The sequence below is a fragment of the Conger conger genome, chromosome 2 (assembly GCF_963514075.1).
Source record: "Conger conger chromosome 2, fConCon1.1, whole genome shotgun sequence".
Taxonomy (NCBI): domain Eukaryota; kingdom Metazoa; phylum Chordata; class Actinopteri; order Anguilliformes; family Congridae; genus Conger; species Conger conger.
In genome coordinates this window covers 74,650,543-74,671,756 of record NC_083761.1, presented here as the reverse complement: position 1 = coordinate 74,671,756, position 21,214 = coordinate 74,650,543, and the positions used below count along the sequence as shown (strand labels likewise).

At 44.1% G+C, this 21,214-nt stretch overlaps 1 protein-coding gene across 2 annotated transcripts; it reads left to right on the top strand.

Moving 5' to 3' along the window:
* Nucleotides 1–289: 289 nt before the first annotated feature.
* Nucleotides 290–20,850, top strand: LOC133121736 (GRB2-related adaptor protein 2-like). Of its 2 annotated transcripts, none has more exons than XM_061231160.1 (7): nucleotides 290–458; nucleotides 14,314–14,437; nucleotides 14,947–15,038; nucleotides 15,475–15,594; nucleotides 17,616–17,790; nucleotides 17,997–18,062; nucleotides 18,662–20,850. In XM_061231160.1, the coding sequence occupies exons 2-7, from the start codon at nucleotides 14,360–14,362 to the stop codon at nucleotides 18,836–18,838; spliced, it is 708 nt and encodes a 235-aa protein (XP_061087144.1). In that variant the 5' UTR covers nucleotides 290–458; nucleotides 14,314–14,359; the 3' UTR covers nucleotides 18,839–20,850. The 2 variants fall into 2 exon arrangements, with proteins under 2 accessions (XP_061087144.1, XP_061087143.1); XM_061231159.1 differs by having other exon boundaries at nucleotides 14,311–14,437.
* The last annotated feature ends 364 nt before the right edge of the window (nucleotides 20,851–21,214 follow it).

Genomic DNA, 21,214 nt, shown 5'->3' with positions numbered 1-21,214 from the left:
ACGCACGCACGCACACAAGTACGCATGCTGAAGTGTACGAAATGTTGAAGCACGACTATTGTTCTAAATGCTACACATCAAGTAGTTCTGCAGGTATGGTGTGAGCAGTTCCTGAAAAAAAAGACGCAGTGTTAAACGAACATCTAAAAGATACGGCATATCACCATATATTTAAGGCACTGTATGAGCGGGAGTATGGGGAGGGGGAAGGGTACGGGAAGCAACGGAGGGAGGGGGTGTTGGCAACATGTTGCTTAACTTGTTTCTACTCATTCTCGCTGCCAGAGGACGACAGATCAGAAAGTAACGACGTTACTTAGGTCACTATATTTTCATGACCTTGTTGTCGTTTTTTTGCCTATGAACTTTCCTACGAATACACTCACATTGCTGCAGTAGTAGGCTATACAAATACCATTTCTGGCTTGGACACAGAGCTGTGCATGCGGACGATATAAGTAAGTTATTTTAAACAATATGTCGTTGTTCCTTTTCTAGATTATATAGTTGACCTACAACTAGAAGAAAAAGGAGTTCGTCCAATGAGTTACGTGCGCTGCTTTTTCTCGAAGTCGCTGCCTTTTCTTTTCCCGTTGGACTAGTTGAAGAAATTATGGTTTAATTTTAAGTAGAATGACTGCTGATCCTGAAATTAATAACGAAGACTGTGGGCACTAATCCAAGATTAACGAAATAGCCTATAGACGCTCACCTAAATCCAGCACTGTTGCCTATGTTTACCTTTGTTTCTGGCAGTTTGAAAGTAATGTATAACCTGCTATATTGTTTGATTATTTAATTTTACGTTTTACACGTGTACATTTTTTTATTGTTTAGATGCATGTGCTTAATCCAAGGAGCCAAACGCAATTTGTGTTTTCATATTCACGATGTTTATCTGAGGTAGCTACTGTACGCACATAACTACTAGACAGAACTGTCAGTTAAGTTCCCTAAGACATAAATGACTGGAATTAGGTTTCATATTAGCCGTTTGCATTCTATCTCTATATTTGCGCAATAGCTTATGCACAACTGAATTCATATACTCTTTTTTGTAATGCGGCGAAACCATTCATAACTTGGGGAACGCTGCAACCTGCTTTGCGATTTTGGCGCTATGCAGTCAAATAATTTTCTGTTTGAATCTGAAGCTGAGGAATGGACGCATAACGTTTTAGCCCTCATCACGTTTTTGTTTGAATTAGTAGCACGTAATTGAAGTGGATGCCTTTTGGCATAATCTAGCAGGCTTCGGCAGAACAAGCAGTTTTGGGGGATGATCATATCCATACCCGTTGAATCGTCACTTCTCGGTGAGGGTACATCCCTCTCTGGTAGTAACTTTCGGCTAAGCATCATATCCACTTAGGTAGTAACTTCTGGCTGAGCGTCATGACCCCTTCGATAGTGAAAAAGTATTGAAGAGCAAGTTTTATCCTTGCGGTTTATTAACTGCACATGTTTATTCGCTACCTCATTGTTTGAGCTAAAAGGGACATACTTTGGACTAAGACGTAACAACGAGTCTTTAGGGATAACTCTCATGTTTTATCCTGCAGTAAAATTGATTGCGTCTGTGTCTCATTTCAAGACTAGGAGGCTGGTTTATGAATGGAGCGCTTTGGGCCCTGTGGAAGCAGATTGTGGATGACAATTATGAATAACATCCTAAGATTTAAAACCTGTAACAGTGAAACAATCTTCTGTCCACTTCATATCCTTCGCACTTGTGAAAATATTTAGCTGTGCGTAACTTTCCTATATTTTTTAACTCTGGGAACTTGCCTTCTGCTTAATCTTACCAGGATTCAATCAATATGTATCCATGAATTTAATCCACAAATATCCACAGTAAACTCAAATTTGACCTCATTAGTACCGTAAGGGAGGTGCATAGATGAAAAGAATCAGAGGAGACAAATAAAATAAACATGGCAGCTGAGGTAACTTCAAAATGGAAATGTGTCAAAATGAATTCATTCAACGCGGCATTTTGAAAAGGCCCATTTATCATGCATTATTTATTTATGACCAAGATATTTTAGTTGTAACAGTATGACATTTATTTTTCAAAATAAAATTTGCCATAACGTGAACATCTGGCAAGACTACAGTAGATCAAATGGACAAATTTGTCTAACTAATGAACATAAATGTTCCAGAATTAGCTTCAGGCTGCCACAGTATGGCTTAATAAGCCTATTCGGCCAGCTTGTCCATGCTTGTGAATCAGGCTCCCAAGCATATTGCAACTACATTACATTACATTAAATTATTGGCATTTGGCAGACGCTCTTATCCAGAGCGACGTACAGTTGATTAGACTAAGCAGAAGACAATCCTCCCCTGGAGCAATGCAGGGTTAAGGGCATTGCTCAAGGGCCCAACAGCTACCCGGATCTTATTGTGGCTACGCCGGGATTAGAACCACCAACCTTGTGTGTCCCAGTCATTTACCTTAACCACAATGCTATAGACCGCCCCCAACTAGCTGTAAGCTTAAACTGCTCCATTAGATAAACCTTGTGACTCATTGTTTGAGCATGTCTAAAACATACATTTTTGTTTTTGCAGTAATAGATGTGTGGCACTTCTGATTACATTACAGTACAATACATTACAGGCATTTGTCAGATGCTCTTATCCAGAGTGATGTACAACAAAGTGCATAACCATAGCCAGGGGTGCTGGAAACCCCAGAGGGAAGTACAGTTCCAAGTGTGTGAAGTGACAACATTGATAGGCACTTGAACCCTGTAGATTAATCTGATGGGAACAGACCAGCCAAGAAGCAGTGACAAAACGGTTCTGGCAAATACAACATTAGGAATAATAAAACAAGTATACACATGCGTAATAATGACAATAGACAGCATACATGGCTAATTAGAATTTACAGGGAGGTTGGGAGGGGAGGGGCAAGGTACAGCCTGAAGAGGTGAGTTTTCTGTCTGCGCTTGAAGGTGGTCAGGGTCTCTGCTGTTCTGACGTCCACAGGAAGGTCATTCCACCACCTCCATTATGAAGGATTAACCGCAGATTGCTCATAAAACAATCTTTGTACCCAGATGGTGTACCACTTTTTTAAAAATATAAAAAGCACAATAAAAAGTTCAAGTTTATCTAATGTTAGGGTCTCTCTAGGAAGTGTTTTAAATTTTAAATTCCAGTGGTTTTCCCTGCTGCTAACTAGAAAATCTATGGAGCAAGTGCCTGTGACATCACCCACTGCCTATCCATGGGCATTTTGAAACTGGGGAAGTGAAGTTTTCAAGCAGAGGCCATCCATCCATTCATTATCCTAACCCGCTTATCCTGAACAGGGTCGCAGGGGGGGCTGGAGCCTATCCCAGCATACATTGGGCGAAAGGCAGGAATACCCCCTGGACAGGTCGCCAGCCCATCGCAGGGCACACACGCCATTCACTCACACACTCATACCCACGGGCAATTTAGACTCTCCAATCAGCCTAACCTGCATGTCTTTGGACTGTGGGAGGAAACCGGAGGAAACCCATGCGAGCACGGGGAGAACATGCAAACTCCACACAGAGAGGCCCCTGGCCGACAGGGATTCGAACCCAGGACCGGCGGCAGTTCTACCCACTGCCCTCAAGTGCAGCCATTTTGTATAATTCAGAGCCTGAGACTGTACAGTAGGGAAGTGGGGAAGCCCTTATATGGGCATGAGTGACTCTGCAGTGATGCAAGCCACCTGATTCATCACAATATTGACTTCATGTTTTTATTGTACTGTTGAAAGGGGTGGCTGAAATACCTATACTCCAGCCAACCGCAACAGGTCTCAACAAGACCAGGATATTAGCTTCAGAAATGGACGCTTGTGTTAATTTCAGCATATCGACTGAATCCAGGCCATAGTCGTATCGACGTTGTCACTCGCCTGTGTCGCCTGATCTTTCATGGCACCACTTATGCTGTTGATTGTTTCTGTTGCAGGCCGGTGTTAGGCCTGGATTCGAGCAATCTTCTTTGTCAGTTTGATTTGTACAGCCCAACAAATTGTGTTTGTGAAGAAAACGTAAAAATGAATGCTTGCCGTTTAACTACGAGTCAAAGGAGGACACGTGTTGAATGGACCTGGTGTGTGTCGGTGACTCTGGTTGAATCAGGCTTGTGAGATGGCTCAATCCAAATTACAGGAAGAAGCTGGAGTGGTGTTGGAGCTATATTTCAGTTTTTGCACTCAGCTGAGAATAGTAGTTGAATCAGCATACACACCACAGACGAGTGTATTTCAAGTCTTGAGGAGGTCTGGTTCCGTATCACTGTAGCCAGCATGCTTTTGCTTAACGAGGTAATTAAAAAGAAGTATCTGCTCTGTATGGAACTTTATAACTTCCTTATTCTCGCACGTTGAATGTACTCCTTTACTTATTTTCTGCAACTGTTACTATGGTTATAGGGTTCAGGCAGTTTCTGTGGAAAGTCAGCATATGTTTGACTTTTGACTAGTCAGTATATTCCTATATCAGTGCAGTTTATATTCTCTGGGAGGTTGGGGCAAATGAGCATGTAAGATTGTGTGTAATTACAGGGCAAATGGTAAATGTTATTGATTAATTGTTAAGTAGATTTTTTTCAAAAAGGATATTCACATCCTTGCTTTTCTAGACGTATGCCCTCAGTGATCACTTTATTAGGAAGACCTGTACACCAGCTTGTTACTGCAGCTTCTATATTTAATCAGCCAATCATGTGGCAGCAAGGAAATGCATACAAGCATGCTGAAGTGGTCAAGAGGTTCAGTTGTTTTTCCGACCAAATGTCAGAATGGGGAAGAAATGTGTTATAAGTGAATTTGACTGTGGAATGATTGCTGGTGCCAGACAGTGATTTGTGTATCGCATGCCACTGCTGATCTCCTGGGATTTTCACACACAACAGTCTCAAGAGTGTTTGCAGAGAATGAAGTAAGCCATGGATGAAGTAAGCCGTATGCACAGGCAGTGCTTCTTTACGTACACAGCTCATGGCACAACTGGGTTCATTTGAGTAGCACATGCGCTGTAGCTACTTGTTCTGTGTTCTCAGCTGGTGCAATTATGGCAAAAGATTCAGGAAAGCTTGCGTTCAGCATACTGGATATTTTAATGGTCTTATCCTCTTGTAGATGGCTGTTACATATTTTAAACAGTGACAGTTTTCTGACCTGCGATCATCTTATCCAGTCTAAAAGTGAGAGGTCTTGCAGGTATCAACTTTATAAAGTTGATACCTGCTCTCTGAGTATATTTACTGTATATGGCATGTTAAAACTGAGATGAACTTTAAATTCATGGTTATTATTTGTACCCTTTGATGGTCATTTTCTTCCAGTGTAAATCTCATGACTTCAGCGGAAGTTCTGCACTTTTGCTCTTTGGTGCATTGGGCCAGTAAACAAAGAGGAGTGTGTGTATTCAGAAACATTAAAACAGAATAATTTAGCAGTTTAATAATCAGTGCATGCGTTAACACCACTACTGATCTCAATAACCACTTTAAGCAAGCAAGACCAAGATATCAGCAAACTGTAAGCTTAAACTGCTCCAATGTTCTAGGCAGTTGAATACACTCCATTGTCCGGTGAACATTTTCCTACAGTAGAGGTTTGGATTGCTTACTGCGGTCAGTGTGCACTTCACGCCACAGCAGGGAAGGCAATGTTTCACATGCTAGCATTTGAAACTCTATATTGCATATCAATACAGGTAGAGCAGGGTTGCTGGATCACTTATGAAGCCTCTGATGCCTTCAGATCCTTTGACGGCACAATGCAGCTTATCGCTGCCATTTTGGGGGAATCAAAGAGGATGTTAAAACATTTGCTTTGTGATCTGTAGTCTGCCTTTCCCTTGGCTTTGTACTGAGAGTACATTCAGTACATTCAGTTGTGCAGCGTCTTCGTTTAGTCCTGTTCACTCAATACCACCGTTTTCTGGATTGCTCGTCCTGGATTTTAATAAAGGGAAATTTTTTGGACACAGGTTATATTTGGCACTATTTACTAGCTGCTTCAGTGATGTCAGAACTCAGGTGTTATTTCCAGAATGTCACTGGCCTTGTATCACAAAATGCTGCATGAATAATGAATGATTATAGCTCAGGTTTTCAATTCATTCTTATGTTTTTTTAATGCAGTTTTATGTCTAGTGTTAATTAAGTTAATCAATCACCACAGCACCGTTTATTTAGAGATGGCTTGCACTTTTCATGGGCAGATGCTCTGATGAAATTGGCTGAACTCTTGTTACCTCACTTGCTGGTTTTGGGGTCCAGCCTTGGCCGTTCCTATGTGTTCTTTTTCCCCTTATTTACCTGTTCTGCTCTTTTCCTGTAAATAGTCTTTATTCTCTCACTGGAGCTGATTCTGACCCCTGATTCTCACACTGGAGCTGATTCTGTCCCCTGTTTCTCACACTGGAGCTGATTCTGACCCCTGATTCTCACACTGGAGCTGATTCTGTCCCCTGAATCTCACACTGGAGCTGATTCTGTCCCCTGATTCTCAGACTGGAGCTGATTCTGACCCCCGATTCTCACACTGGAGCTGATTCTGTCCCCTGATTCTCACGCTGGAGCTGATTCTGACCCCTGATTCTCAGACTGGAGCTGATTCTGACCCCTGATTCTCACACTGGAGCTGATTCTGGACAATGGACAAATACAGGCATCTCCAGAGGCACACTTGTTTTATAAAAGCTCAAAACACCTGGAGGAATAAAGCGTCCTTCACACTCTGATGCTGACTTATAAAACCTGGTAGACAGCTGCTGAATTTAGCATAAAAAATGTTGAGTCTTTTTAAAGATGAGGTCAGCACCATTAACACTGTATTGTGCCTGAGACTGCAAGGTTTAAAACAGGAGAAAAGTTGAAGTAGTGTCAGCAGATAAAATGCGCAGAGGCAGAAGATTGTGGTCATAAAGGACTTCCTGTGCTGTGAGATGGCAGCGTTGGCTGTGCATTCATGGCCATAAGAAGCGTTGTCTGAGGAACTTCAGGCCGGTTGATGGCAGTGCACAGTTTGAAATGTGCTGTGGAGTTAGTTCTATTTCAGTTTAGGCCTAAATGATTTCATTCCTGGAAGCCTGCTGGTAATATAGCGTGGGTCTATAAAAATAAATATCTCAGCTGGCCCTTTATGGGCCTTTAGTTCTCGATCTAGCCTGACTCGTACCAACCAAATAACCAGGAAATGATCAACAATTTTATATGCCAACCAACAGGGAGCTCATGAGAGTATTTCACTGGGTTATGAAGTGGGCACCTTCCTTCACCAGCGTTTCCTTGAGGTAGGCTCACGACACCTGCAGAAGGCTGAAGTGAAGTCAGAGACAGTGAAGTCTGGCGTCCAAAGAACATTTTTTGTAATGTAAATAAGACATCGTAGCGACAAAGTTTGCTTACTGGGTAGTGAATCTTTTTTATTTTTTCTTCTAAATTGAATTTATTACTTAATCTCCTTAACATGGCATGGAGAAAGAAGCTGTGTGTGACCATGGATTATTCAGATCAGTGGCAAACTTTCTCATTAAGGAAAGTGATTGAAAGTGATTTGAAAACAGGAGCAATAATTAGTTTAGGGGATGTTTTCAGGTCCTCAGCAGCTGCCACTGCTTCATACCCACACCAGGGACCCCTCACTTACAGTACCACGCGTGTGCCCCATGCACTGAGCCCCACAAACTCACATTATATCATTCATAATAAATACTTCACATTTTGTCGGTTTTCTTGGTTACAGACCATGCTCACTGAAGTGATGACCTGCATCCCAAAATATTAATTTTACCCCCAAAAGGTTTGATTCTGGGTGTGGTGTAAAGATGGCTTATTTTGGCCTACACTACATGACAAAAACCCTAGAGCAAGATTGATATTATGGCATTGTGTGTATCTACACATACCCAACACTACATAGTTACAGTACAACTGATCAATGTAACATGAAAAAGCAGTACTCCTGATATGTATATACAAAACGGTGTACTCAAAAGGTGAGGTATTATAACCATCATTCCTGATAAGAGACTCTGCCAAATGCCTATAATGTACTTTCATTTAATGTAATGTATTTGAATAGTTTTGGCAATGCTGAATACTGAGCTGTCCCTCTCCTTCATTTGCCCTCGCTGTGTTTAATTCATTTACACCAAGGGATATGCTACACGTCTCATCCCATAAAACTCAGGGTAAGTGTTTGGTTGGGCTATAAATGTATTTAATGAATGTGTGTGTACATTTTCACTGGACCCTAGGTCTGGCACAGTTGCTCATATAACTCAAGTGAATGCGCTTATGTTGTCATACATTGAAAGTCACTCTTTTAAACAAGGTCTGCTAAGTGGAGGTGTAACTGTGGGTTGCTCTGCTTTATTTTGGGGGAGTTCTCTGTCGAAACCATATTGACTTTTATGTCTGAAAACCTCAAACTAATTTCAAGCCAATTTGATCAAAGAAGCAGACAGATTATTATCTGTTTCTCTTGAAGATGAAAGTGCACTGTGAATCAATAGCCTATGGGAGAAAGCAACTAGTGTCAGAGTGTGGAGAATTGGATCACAGGTGCGTGTGTGTGTGCATGCGTGTGTGTGTGTGCATGGGCCACAGATCCAAAGACGAAAGAGTAGGAGTACTAAACGGAACAGGCAGCCACGCATTTTACTGTTATGCTTTCATAGAGCGTGCGCCAAAACGGCGCAATGCAAAAGTGCACCAGATGCAGCATCCTCCGAACCACGCCGTCGTGCGAAACTGTCTGCGCGCGGTTACACCACCGCTGTGTGCAGCGAACGGGGCAGGCCCTGCAAGATGCACCCCTGCTTTCTGCTCTCTGCACCCACGAAACAGTCAGAAACTGTTCGGAACATTATTAATAAGAAAAAGTGAGCACTGGTGTGTGTTTGGGATCATTGACTTGCCGTTGGATGAAACGCAATGCAATCAGTTTTTAGGCATTTGATAGAATTTGAGCGGATAAGACGCTTCTGTACACTAGATAATTCATCCCGTTTCTGCTATCAGCAGTTAAATTATCAATGATGGCATGTTACATTAACATTAATGGCATTTGGCAGACGCTCTTATCCAGGGCGACGTACAGTTGATTAGTCTAAGCAGGAGACTATCCTCCCCTGGAGCAATGCAGGGTTAAGGGCCTTGCTCAAGGGCCCAACAGCTGTGCAGATCGAACCCCCGAAATTGCGTGTCCCAGTCATGCACCTTAACCACTACACTACAGGCCGCCCTAACATGAATCGCAACGATAATACACTGGCCATAATCGTCATGATTCAAACCTGCGCGGGGAGACCCCCCATCGCCGCAACCACTCCACGATTACATGTGTGCCAGCACCTGTGGTAGCCATAAATGTCCAAACACCCCCACCACCATGTTTCACAGATGAGGGGAGGGGCTTTGGTTCTTGGGCAGTTCCTTTTAGCCTCTTAGCCCTTTTTAGTGCTCTTGCCATCACTCTAATACAGACTTGGTCTCACCTACCCACAAGACCTTTTGCAGCACTCTGTGGGCTCTTTTGGGTACTACTTAGAAATACTCTCACTCTAACCTGGCCATCAGGTTTTTGCAGATAACTAGTGGTTTGCATCTTGCAGCGTAGCCTCTGTAGATCTGTCCTCTGTGGAGATTAGTCACTGACGCATCCAGGTTTGCCTCCGAAGAATGTTTCTGACAGGTGTTTGGGGGGGAGGGGTTGTCTTCATTATGGTGAGAACTTTCATTCTTCATCAGTCCCTTTGTCAATTTGCAAAGCTCACTTCTGCTTTCTTTATTCTGCAAGATGTTCCAAACAGTTCATTTTGCAAAGTCTATTGTTTGGCCTATGTCTCTGACTGTTTTTGTCGTATTTCTCAGACTCATAATGGCTTCCTTGACTGTCACTGTCACAGCTCTGGCCCTCATGTTGACAAACACGAATAACATACTCCAAAGACACTCAAACGCCTAGAATCAAGACTAGATTCTGAAAGCTTTCTTATACCGTCACTAAGGAAGCAATTGAATACAACTGACAAATAAGACACAGCTAAGAAGGCAACTGTTCCATTACTTTTCGTCCCTGGGGGGACTTTTTTATAAAAAGGGATGTATTTCCAAGGCCCTCAAATTAAAGGTCACAGTCTGCTCCTTAACCTCTTATCCATTGTTTCATTGTTTTCAAATCCAATGTCCTGACACAGTGTGCTTGTGTGTGTGTGTGTGTGTGTGTGTGTGTGTGTGTGTGTGTGTGTGTGTGTGTGTGTGTGTGTGTGTGTGTGAATGTGCATGCTTGTGTTATAAAATGTCACTGTGTTACGAACAAAGATCTGCAAAGATCAATTGAGCAAAACACAAAAAGCCTGAGCGAAAGTTAATATGGTAGCACCGCATTGGTGCACGGTAAGGCGTCAGACATGCAGTTGCACACCGCATATGAAAATCGCCCCGGATTGCCAGGCAACCACGGTCCCGGGCTCGACACGATGCCGCTTGAAGAAGGTGTGTCAGACCCCTTCCAGCTGTCTTAGCCGTGTGTCCTCAACTACATTACATTTCATTACATTACATTATTGGCATTTGGCAGACACTCTTATCCAGAGCAACATACAGTTGATTAGACTACGCAGGAGACAATCCTCCCCTGGAGCAATGCAGGGTTAAGGGCCTTGCTCAAGGGCCCAACAGCTGTGCGGATCTCATTGTGGCTACGCCGGGATTAGAACCACCAACCTTGTGTGTCCCAGTCATTTACCTTAACCACAATGCTATAGACCGCCCACAACTAGCTGTAAGCTTAAACTGCTCCATTAAATAAACCTTGTGACTCATTGTTTGAGCATGTCTAAAACATACATTTTTGTTTTTGCAGTAATAGATGTGTGGCACTTCTGATTACATTACAGTACAATCGAACCCTTGACCTTGCCTGTCCCGGTCATTTACCTTAACCACTACGCTACAGGCCGCCCATGGGCGATTGAAATAAACGGTACAATTGGCAACCAAATTGGGAGAAAATCTGAAACAAAAAAAAAAGTGAATATGGTAAGCTACTTACTGTCCATATTAGTACATATCCGTCTACTTTGTTTTAGCTCCATCCATCCGGTGCTATAGTATAGTAACCACAGGTACATGGTTTCCTCTTGTCAATTCTTACATCTTCATAACAATGTTCATCTGACATTTCACAGCAAACAACTCCAGAAACAGCAGGTGTCAGCCACACAGAGCAACCTGCATTCAGAAACCACGGCTGCCGGGGCTTGGCTTCCGGATAGGGATCCAACTGTGACACGCTCAGCTCAGGCCTGCTGAGAATGCTCACCCCGCAAAATCATTCACAGGAACCAATTATTAAAATTTTTTACATTGCCATATAAATGAAAATATAATTCGTTTGAGAGGGGAAAAATATGAAAATTAAAAATTACAGTCGTGCCTTTTATTTTGATATCACGGGTAAAGGAAAAGTAAAGTAAAGACAGGCCCTTAGGGGTTTTCTCTTGGTTCATGATGAAATTAGCAGGTGGTCGTAGCTCTAATGCATTTTTTAAAGTGGAGAAAATGGAGTGTTATGATTGGCAATATTGAAAGCAAACCCTCATCACACCCACAATTCATTTATTGTCATCAGCCTTTTTTATACAACTGGACCACAATTGCGCTAAAAGAAAATTACGAGTTGGACCGACCGTAATTCAGCACCTTAAGTTACCTGTAGCGTTTGACTGTGAACGTAGGGCCCTCGTCTGCAAACAAAATCTTACATAAAAATTACAGCTGAGAAATGTACAGTTGGAGTCGATGCTCGCAGCTTTGGTAAAAAAGCATGACTCGACCAATCGTAGTGCTCTGCCATTATGGTAACTATGGCCACGGGTATCCTGCATGCTCTTATCCGGTTACAGCTGGCTGTCATAGTAATGGAACATCTGAGTAATTGTGCCATTACATTTCATCGCCCCGTCTGCTGTTAGTGATGAGTCACGCGTTAATGCCTTTGCGACGTGTTTACCGTATGCTCTCCGGCAGGTGTACGGGATGAAGAGAAGCTTTTAACTTAACCGAACGACAGCCACTGAAGCCCTGCTCTCTGCAGATGCCATCTTATCCACGTCCATTTTCCTTTAGACTTCCTTGCAACTAATTCAATGTACAGGATGTGATGTTGACTGGCAGAAAGATCACCTCGGGTTTATGGGACAGATGTTCAGCACCCAAGTCCTTATTGTAGTCCAGAGGGTGAGCAGACAGGAGAGGGGTACTTGCTGTGAGAGATATTTTTTTAAACATTATTCACTAGTGGGCGGCACGGATGGCGTAGTGAGTAGCACTGCCGCCTCACAGCAAGGAGGTCCTGGGTTCGAATCCCGGTCGGCCGGGTCCTCTCTGTGTGGAGTTTGTGTGTGTTCGTGTGGGTTTCCTCCGGATACTCAGGTTTCCTCCCACAGTCCAAAGACATGCAGGTTAGGCTGATTGGAGAGTTTAAATTGCCCGTGGGTATGAGTGAGTGTGTGAGTGAATGGTGTGTGTGCCCTGCGATGGACTGGTGACCTGTCCAGGGTGTATTCCTGCCTTTCGCCCAATGTATGCTGGGATAGATGGATAGATATTCACTAGTGGCCTTTGGGCCTTTGGGCCTTTAAATGTGCCTTTCATCCAAGGTGTGACTTGGGTGATTTACATACATTTTCAGACACTATCTGCTGATTCAGTGGTTGTGTGCCAGTCTTCACTCAGCTTTGGAGTTGTGCATGTTATTATGGTTTTAAAGCAGCAGTCATGTAAAAAAAAATATATATATAGTGCTTCTCCTTTGCGGTAGTTCTCCTTTGCGGTGGCTGATCTTGGAGTGAAAGTTAAAAAAAGGTTAAATAAAGATTTAAAGGGAGGCCTGCTGGTTTTAGGGCCTGTTTTAAAGGCGTTGATAGATGGGGCAGTACCAAGGTCTTTAGGCAGGTCCTGCATGTGGCCCTAAGTCCCACAGGTGTGTCACCTATACAACACCATCTACAGCAGGGACCATCAATTCTGGCCCTCAAATCCAAATCCAGCCCTGGTTTTCTTTTATCCCGGACAAAAAACTGAGCAGTTAGTGCTACTGATTGGCAAGACTGACTTCACACCTGACTCCCAGGTGAAGGAGAGTGGAACACCAGCGTTTCTTGGCCCTATAGGACTATGGTTTGATGATCTCTGGTCTACAGATAATGCACATGTACCATAATTCTGGGAATTCATAAAGAGAGGGTTGGTCTGACAGCATGAGTTGTATAATTTTGGCATCTTACAGCTGGGTTATCTGCCTTCACTGTTGTCTTATTGCAGACAGACAGTTACTTGTGTAGTTCATTCATTGTGGTCATGATGTACTGAAGGACAGAATAATGACAATTCAATTTAAACCTTTTCTTAAAATGGCTGATGGCGAGTTCTGTGTAGTCACACAGATAAATGTATTCTGGCAGAGACTGTGATTGCCGTTTGTAATCCGGTGAGCACTAAAATGGCTTTCACTACACTGCTCGTATAATTACTCCCTCAAGTCAAGAAGGCGGGTGCTATCCCGGACATTTTCGGTGTTTTTTAAGAGATGATGCAGAACCTGACAGAGTTTGAATGCATTTGCATATTAAAAGGTTATAAAAATAGGCATAGTGACTTATCAGTGAGCGTTGATATCATTCCAAAAAGTGCATTTTCTGCTGCATAAAGATAATAATGGTTGAAGGCAAATGCAGACGGCTGTATAATAGGCTGATAAGAATAAAAATGAATAGAAACAAAATTATAGTTTTTCTTTGTGAATGAAGGCCCAGGGCAGGTTACATGAATATTTTCCACACCATTCACCATTGAGTGACTGTATGATTGTGAACATATTGTATATCTTACTTGGTTTTTGCTCCAGTTTCCTCTTTCTCTTTAATTACTGTTGTGTACAGTAGCAGGTGCTCTTATCCAGTGTGCATTGCTGAGCAATGCAAACACAGAGGCTAAAATCAAGGGTCAAAGTGCAGAAAGGATAGTCCCATGAGCGATAGCACATGCAAGAACTGCAGACTCGATTGACAACAGTACTACAGACTGTCATACAAAGACATTTCAGGTGTAAATTCAGCTGTTGGGCCCACCCCGTATATGACACAACAAGTAGCGAAGGAGGTTTCTAAGATTCAAACTCTAACTCCGGATCTCACGCAGCTGTGGTCGATAGGAAATGCTCGCAAACGGTCTCTTAACCAGGCCTAGCCGCATTTAACCACCTCTTCCCTCTCTCTCCCTCCCTCTCTGAAGCAGGTGATTGCGCGCCCTCCCTTCACCCTCTGGCCCATCGACGTTCGCCATGGAAGCCACCGGAAAGTTTGACTTCACGGCCACGGCGGAGGACGAGCTCAGCTTCCGCAAGGGAGACGTCCTTAAGGTACCGGAGCGAAAGGGCGTTGTTGACACACGGTAAAAGCGGAAAGAGCGGAGCGTAAAAAGGCAACGATGAACGATGTGAGGATTTTCAGTGCTACAGTGCCGAGTGCTCCAGAGTACTGTTTCTGAATGAACAGCATCATGATGAATGGATGGTATTTAGTACTGTTTCCGTCTCTGATAGCCGTACGTGAAGGGCCGTTTAATGTGAGGTTTAATCACACTCCCGCCGAGGAGGAGAAACAGAGGTGGGCAGAACTTTCTGTCATTTCTCCTTTCATCATTGCGTGACAAAATAAAATCTTTTTAATGTCTCACACTCTCTCACACACTCTGCCTCTCTCTCTCTCTCTCTCTCACACACTCTGCCTGTCTCTCTCTCTTACACACTCTGCCTCTCTCTCTTAAACTCTGCCTGTCTCTCCCTCTCTCTCTCACACACACACACTCTCTGCCTGTCTCTCTCTCTCTCTCTTGCTCTCACACTCTGCCTCTCTCTCTCTCTCACAGATTTTGGGGACCAATGATGACTGGTTCAAGGCAGAGCTGCATGGACACGAGGGTTTTGTCCCTAGGAACTACATCAATGTGCGATTCCCCAGGTCAGACGAACATTCCCCTGTGCGCCCATATAGACATATGCGTTCTTATGTTGTGAGTTCACCATTTCATAACCTGAGTGCATGGGTTTGTACAGGTGTTCATGTATGTTATTTATGTACATGTATGTTTGGCATGAACTGTATGACTGTGAATGTACTGCAGGGCTGTGTGTCTGTCCGTGCCGACTGTAATCAATTAAAGAAGTCTTTCTGTGTACATATGTTTGTGTGTACTGTAGAAGGGTTCTAATCCTCGGTGGTTCTAATCCCGGTGTAGCCACAATAAGATCCACACAGCCGTTGGGTCTTAACCCTGCATTGCTCAAGGGGAGGATTACCTCCTGCTTAGTCTAAACCACTGTACGTCGCTCTGGATAAGAGCGTCTGCCAAATGCCAATAATGTAATGTAATGGTGTGGGTTTGTGCCTTGTCCAGCTGGTACCAGGAGAACGCCAGCAGGAACTTGGCGGAGGAGAGCCTGAAGTCACGGGAGCTGGGCGCCTTCCTGATCCGCGGGAGCCAGAGCTCGCCCGGAGACTTCTCCATCTCCGTCCGGTCAGTGCCCAGGGCTCTGACTCCTCTCCTGGAGTCGTCTGATCTATTCTCACTCGCTTCTCACCTGTCTCTACCTTCAGCCCTTTGTTGGATTTTGTACTTCAATCTAGGACAGAATTTGTATTTGTCTTGGTACTGTAGTTCTTGTCTTTATTACTTACAGACTTGGCCTTTCTACCATGCGTACTAGACTTTTGTTCATGGATGTATAACCAATCCTATGTGAGTTGTACCTTATCCAACCTGTTCTGTAGTTTGTTCTATGACCATGGTAAGCACTTGTATGTTGCTTTGGATAAAGGCATCTGCTAAATACAATGTAATGTAAAGTAATGGGTCAAACGAGAACCAGACTCCAGTGTCCAACTCTGCAGAACTGCCTCATCTCCAGTTCTGGCTCAGTCCAGAATAGGACTGCTGTCATTGTGTTGTGACTCCTGTTTGTTGATATAATGAATGCATCATACTGTCCTGTTCAGAGCTGGAAATGGTTATGTTTTCCCCCACTCCTACCAGCTGTTGATGGTGGCTGCGATGGATATTGGAACATTAAATGGAGTCTTAGACACAGACACATGAATATTGTATGACTGGCAACTGCTTGCGCCGTGGTTAATCAGTGTGTTCTCCCAGAGCAAGCTCTGATGTCACCGCCAAGCCTGGCAGTGAACAAATGATACGGGGCTTTCGCTTGTTCACTGCTCCCCCTGGTGTTTAACTTAGGTTCTGCATCTGTTGTACTCTGGAGCGTCTCTGATCAATGGTAAGGGCCTCAGTTGTAAAGCCATAGGCGACATATGCTCATAGCTGCCAACTCTCACGCTTTCGGCGTGAGACACACGCATTTGCCTGTTTTCACACACACATGCAGATGCGTGTGTCTCACGCCGAAAACGTGAGAGTCGGCAGCTATGTATGCTATAGGCTTGGGGACGCTAAGCCTTCCCTAATTTCGAATAAATCAATGAAATAAATTAAAATTGAAAGTTTTTGTTTACAAACAGGCTTTTTGGTTGAGTGATAAGTAAACAAGTGCAGTTTGCCTTCCCTGGTGGAAGAAGTCACCCTCCGCCTATGCATAGAGCTGGTGCGTTTATGAATGCCTGCAGCAGTGCGTTTGTGAACAGCTGCAGCAGTGCGTTTGTAAAGCAGGAGTGCGTTTGTGAACGCCTGCAGGAGTGCGTTTGTAAAGCAGGAGTGCGTTTGTGATGCCTGCAGGAGTGCGTTTGTAAAGCAGGAGTGCGTTTGTAAAGCAGGAGTGCGTTTGTGAACGCCTGCAGGAGTGCGTTTGTAAAGCAGGAGTGTGTTTGTGAACGCCTACAGCAGTGCGTTCGTAAACTCCTGTAGGAGTGCGTTTGTGAACACCTGTAGGAGTGCGTTTGTGAACACCTGTAGGAGTGCGTTTGTGAACACCTGTAGGAGTGCTTTTGAAAACACCTGTAGGAATGCGTTTGTGAACACCTGTAGGAGTGCATTTGTAAACAGCTGTAGGAGTGCGTTTGTGAACACCTGTAGGAGTGCGTTTGTGAACACCTGTAGGAGTGCTTTTGAAAACACCTGTAGGAATGCGTTTGTGAACACCTGTAGGAGTGCATTTGTAAACAGCTGTAGGAGTGCGTTTGTGAACACCTGTAGGAGTGCGTTTGTGAACGTCAGCAGGAGTGCGATTGTGAACACCTGCAGCAGTGCGTTAACGCTGTGACACCGCCCCTCAGGCACCTGTAGGAGTGCGTTTGTGAACACCTGTAGGAGTGCGTTTGTGAACGTCAGCAGGAGTGCGTTTGTGAACACCTGTAGGAGTGCGTTTGTGAACACCTGTAGGAGTGCGTTTGTGAATGTCAGCAGGAGTGCGTTTGTGAACGTCAGCAGGAGTGCGATTGTGAACACCTGCAGCAGTGCGTTTGTGAACGTCAGCAGGAGTGCGTTTGTGAACGTCAGCAGGAGTGCGTTTGTGAACGTCAGCAGGAGTGCGTTTGTGAACGCCTGCAGCAGTGCGTTAACGCTGTGACACCGCTCCTCAGGCACGAGTCGGACGTGCAGCACTTTAAGGTGATGAAGGACGGGAAGGGGCTGTACTACCTGTGGCCGGAGGAGCGCTTCGGCTCCCTGAACAAGCTGGTGGAGTACTACAAAGGCAACTCGGTGTCCAAGCAGAGGCAGATCTTCCTCAGCGACGGAGAGCCGCAGCCAGGCCAGGTAAGGGTCAGCCAACCCCCGCGCTCCCCGCTCGGCTGAGTGCCAGCTTGTTCTTTAAATGGAACCGATGTTCATGTTCAGTGCAATAGTAATAGGGCTAAACATTCTCAGGCCTGCATTTTGTTGTGTCATAGGCTATAAGAGCTTAGTATTGTAAAAAGCCAGTTTTGTATTCATGTTCTTTTTGTAACGTTCTTTTGGTTCAGGTGGAGAAGCAGACCAGCCCCGCGCCCGTTCCCCTTCGGCCGGCCGAGGCGGGGGCACACGCACAGGTACGGTGTGAATCCGGGCGTGTCGCCCTGCATACCACGCATTGCTCAGCCTCTCCTCTGGGAGACCCCACAGCACTGGGAGTGCCAGCTGAGATATGTCACCTCTTACTTGTCTGTCAGGGCATTTGCTCAAGATCAGTGCTCTTGGAATGCGATTGAAGCCTTTCAACCAGCTTCATTGGGCGAGGTGGTCTGGCAGTCGGAGGGTTGCCAGTTCGATCCTGCCCTGGGCGGTTCAAAATGTCTCTGAGCAAGACACCTAACCCCCAATTGCTCCTGACGAGCTGGTTGGTGCCTTACTTGGCAGCCAATCGCCGTTGGTGTGTGAGTGTGTACGAATGGGTGAATGAGAAGCATCGATTGTAAAGGGCTTTGGATAAAGGCGCTATATAAATGCCAACCATTTACCATTCTTTCTGTGTTTGTGTATCTGCGTGTATGTATGTGTGTGTGTGTGTGCATGTGTGTGTGTGTGCGTGTGTCTGTGTGCGTGTGTGTATGTGTTTGTGTGTGTGCGCACGTGTGTGTCTGTGTGCGTGTGTGTGTATGTGTTTGTGTATGTGTGCACGTGTGTGTATGTGTATGTGTGTGTGGTTCAGAGGCCGGTCACGCAGGTTCGAGCGCTGTATGACTTCAGCGCTGAGGAGGCGGACGAGCTGGCCTTCAACGCGGGGGATGTGATCGAGGTTCTGGACCGTTCGGACCCGTCCTGGTGGAACGGCCGGCTGAGGGGCAGAACCGGCCTGTTCCCTTGCAACTACATCACTCCTCTCTGACCCGGTCTCTGGCTGGGGGGAGCGCCGCAAGTCCTGGGGCCTTCTGAGGAGCAGATGACTGAACATGACTTATCCTCCTGCAGTCACACACAGAGATCTCAGACTTACCCTCCTGCAATCACATTCAGAGATCTCAGACTTACCCTCCTGCAATCACACACCGAGATCTCAGACTTATCCTCCTGCAATCACACACAAAGATATGAGCAGACTTGCTGGGTGTCTGATAATGTCACATATTTCATTTTCAAGTGTTGGCGTAAGATTTTTATTTGTTTTTTATTGTTTATTGTTCGCTTAGAGCCCAGATTCAGTTTCGATGTGCTGTCCCTCTGCCCTTAACTCTGAGTAGGCATAATTTATGTGAGCCAGTTTTACTTAAAAAAAAAAAATGCTTGCACAGTATTATACAATATTTTTCTGGGTCATGATTTCTTTTTTTAAATGGCGGCTTCCGTAAATGTGTTTGGCAGAGTTGAGAGCAGTGCATCATTGTGGTAAGACTATATGTGAGCCACAGCCTTCACGTGTATTCTTTTCCTGTGACAGTTGAGTGCCATGCTAGATTACACTGTGGAAGTACTGCGCCCAGTCCTGTCCGATCACACGCGTGCAGTGTGCAGACTCGTCGAACAAGCACAGCAGGAACACACACAGGCAGCACAGGGATGACAGAGCGCTCACTGACAGACACATATGTTCAAATGTCCTTTTTAATATTTCAAACCTCTGGAAGACACAGGCTGGCTTGTCTTCATTAATATTGTATTAACAATTCATATTGCAGCAAACTGCACAGAGGGCCACGTGGCCCCCGTCATGTGCTTTTCGCCCTATAAAGCATGCCTGACACATGACCAGTTCTGTTTCCTGCTTAGGGGTCTGTCATAGAACGAAGGCCATGTAGAGCAGTGTGGCATCGAAATAAATTATTTAATTATTTAATTTTGTATTACCTATTAAAAATGACCTAACCCGATTTAAATGTAGCCTGATATATAGGCTCATGATATGCAGTAAGACTCAAAACAGCTGCATATACACTCAGTGAGCACTTTATTAGGTATTTGTTAGACTCCTTTTTTAGACTTATTAAGTCTTCTGCTGCTGTATGCACTTAGAGATTTGACACGTTGTGTGTTGAGAGATGCTCTTCTGCATAACACTGTTGTAATGTGTGCTTATTTAAGTTACTGTCACCTTCCTGTCAGCTTTAACTAGTCTGGCCCTTCTCCTCTGACCTCTCTCATTAACAATGCATTTCTGCCTGCAGAACTGCTACTCACTGGATGTTTTTTGTTTTTTGCACTTTTCTCTGCAAACTCTAGCAGCAGATCAGCAGTTTCTGAGATACTCAATCCACCCTGTCTGGCACCAGCAATCATTCCATGGTCAAAGTCACTTAGGTTACATTTCTTCCCCAATCTGATGTTTGGTCTGAAAAACAGCTGAACCTCTTGACCACGTCTGCATGCTTTTGTGTATTTAGTTGCTGTCACACGATTGGCTGATTAACTATTTGCATTAACAAGCTGGTGTATAGGTCTACCTAATAAAGTGATCACTGAGTGCATACTATAACTAGAGCAGAGCAGGTAATATACTGAGTGGTTGAAATGCCAGTGGAAGGTGAATTATGTGCAGAAGGTTGTTCTGAACCCTTCCCTTCCTGAAGATTGGAGACCGCTGAAACATTAACCATCCGGACAAAATAAATGCCAGTAGCAGTTGGTTTGAAATTATCTTCAGAGTGATTTACCCATGCGGCAGCTGTTCTACAACAGCCTGAGATCTGGGGTCTCTGTTAAAATGGTCTTTTATATTATTTTCAAAATTATGTCAGTTCATTACAGCCTATGATAATGTTTTAATGGATTAATTCTCTATTAATTATTATGTAAAATGCATTCAGAAGTGACAGTCCATTCATGATTTACTCATATTTTATGAGTAATTCATATTTTATTTTGTATGAAATGTAAGTTTTAAAATACATGATATTTTAAATCTAATGTTTCTTCTGTGTTTTCTTATTTCTTTGTTGTCTTGGTAAAGATACCTGACCCTGTCAAGGTTGCTTCTGCTCCAGATCAGTGGCCATGCAGTGCAGTGATTCTGGTTCCTGGTCAGTGGATTTCCGCTTTCCAAAAAGAAATGTTATGGACCTATTTTAAAAATAGTAAGATAAATATGTTTTGCTAATTCATAGCATAAGATTGAGGTATGTTTCTGATTCCTATAAAGAAATCAGGAGTCCGTACGCAGGACTTCTGATGAGATTTTATGAGGGGTAGGAGCTCAAATCAAGAGTAAATTTATCGCACACCAACCTACTAAGTTGAGGAAAGCCAGTTATTGTACAGAATACATTTTACC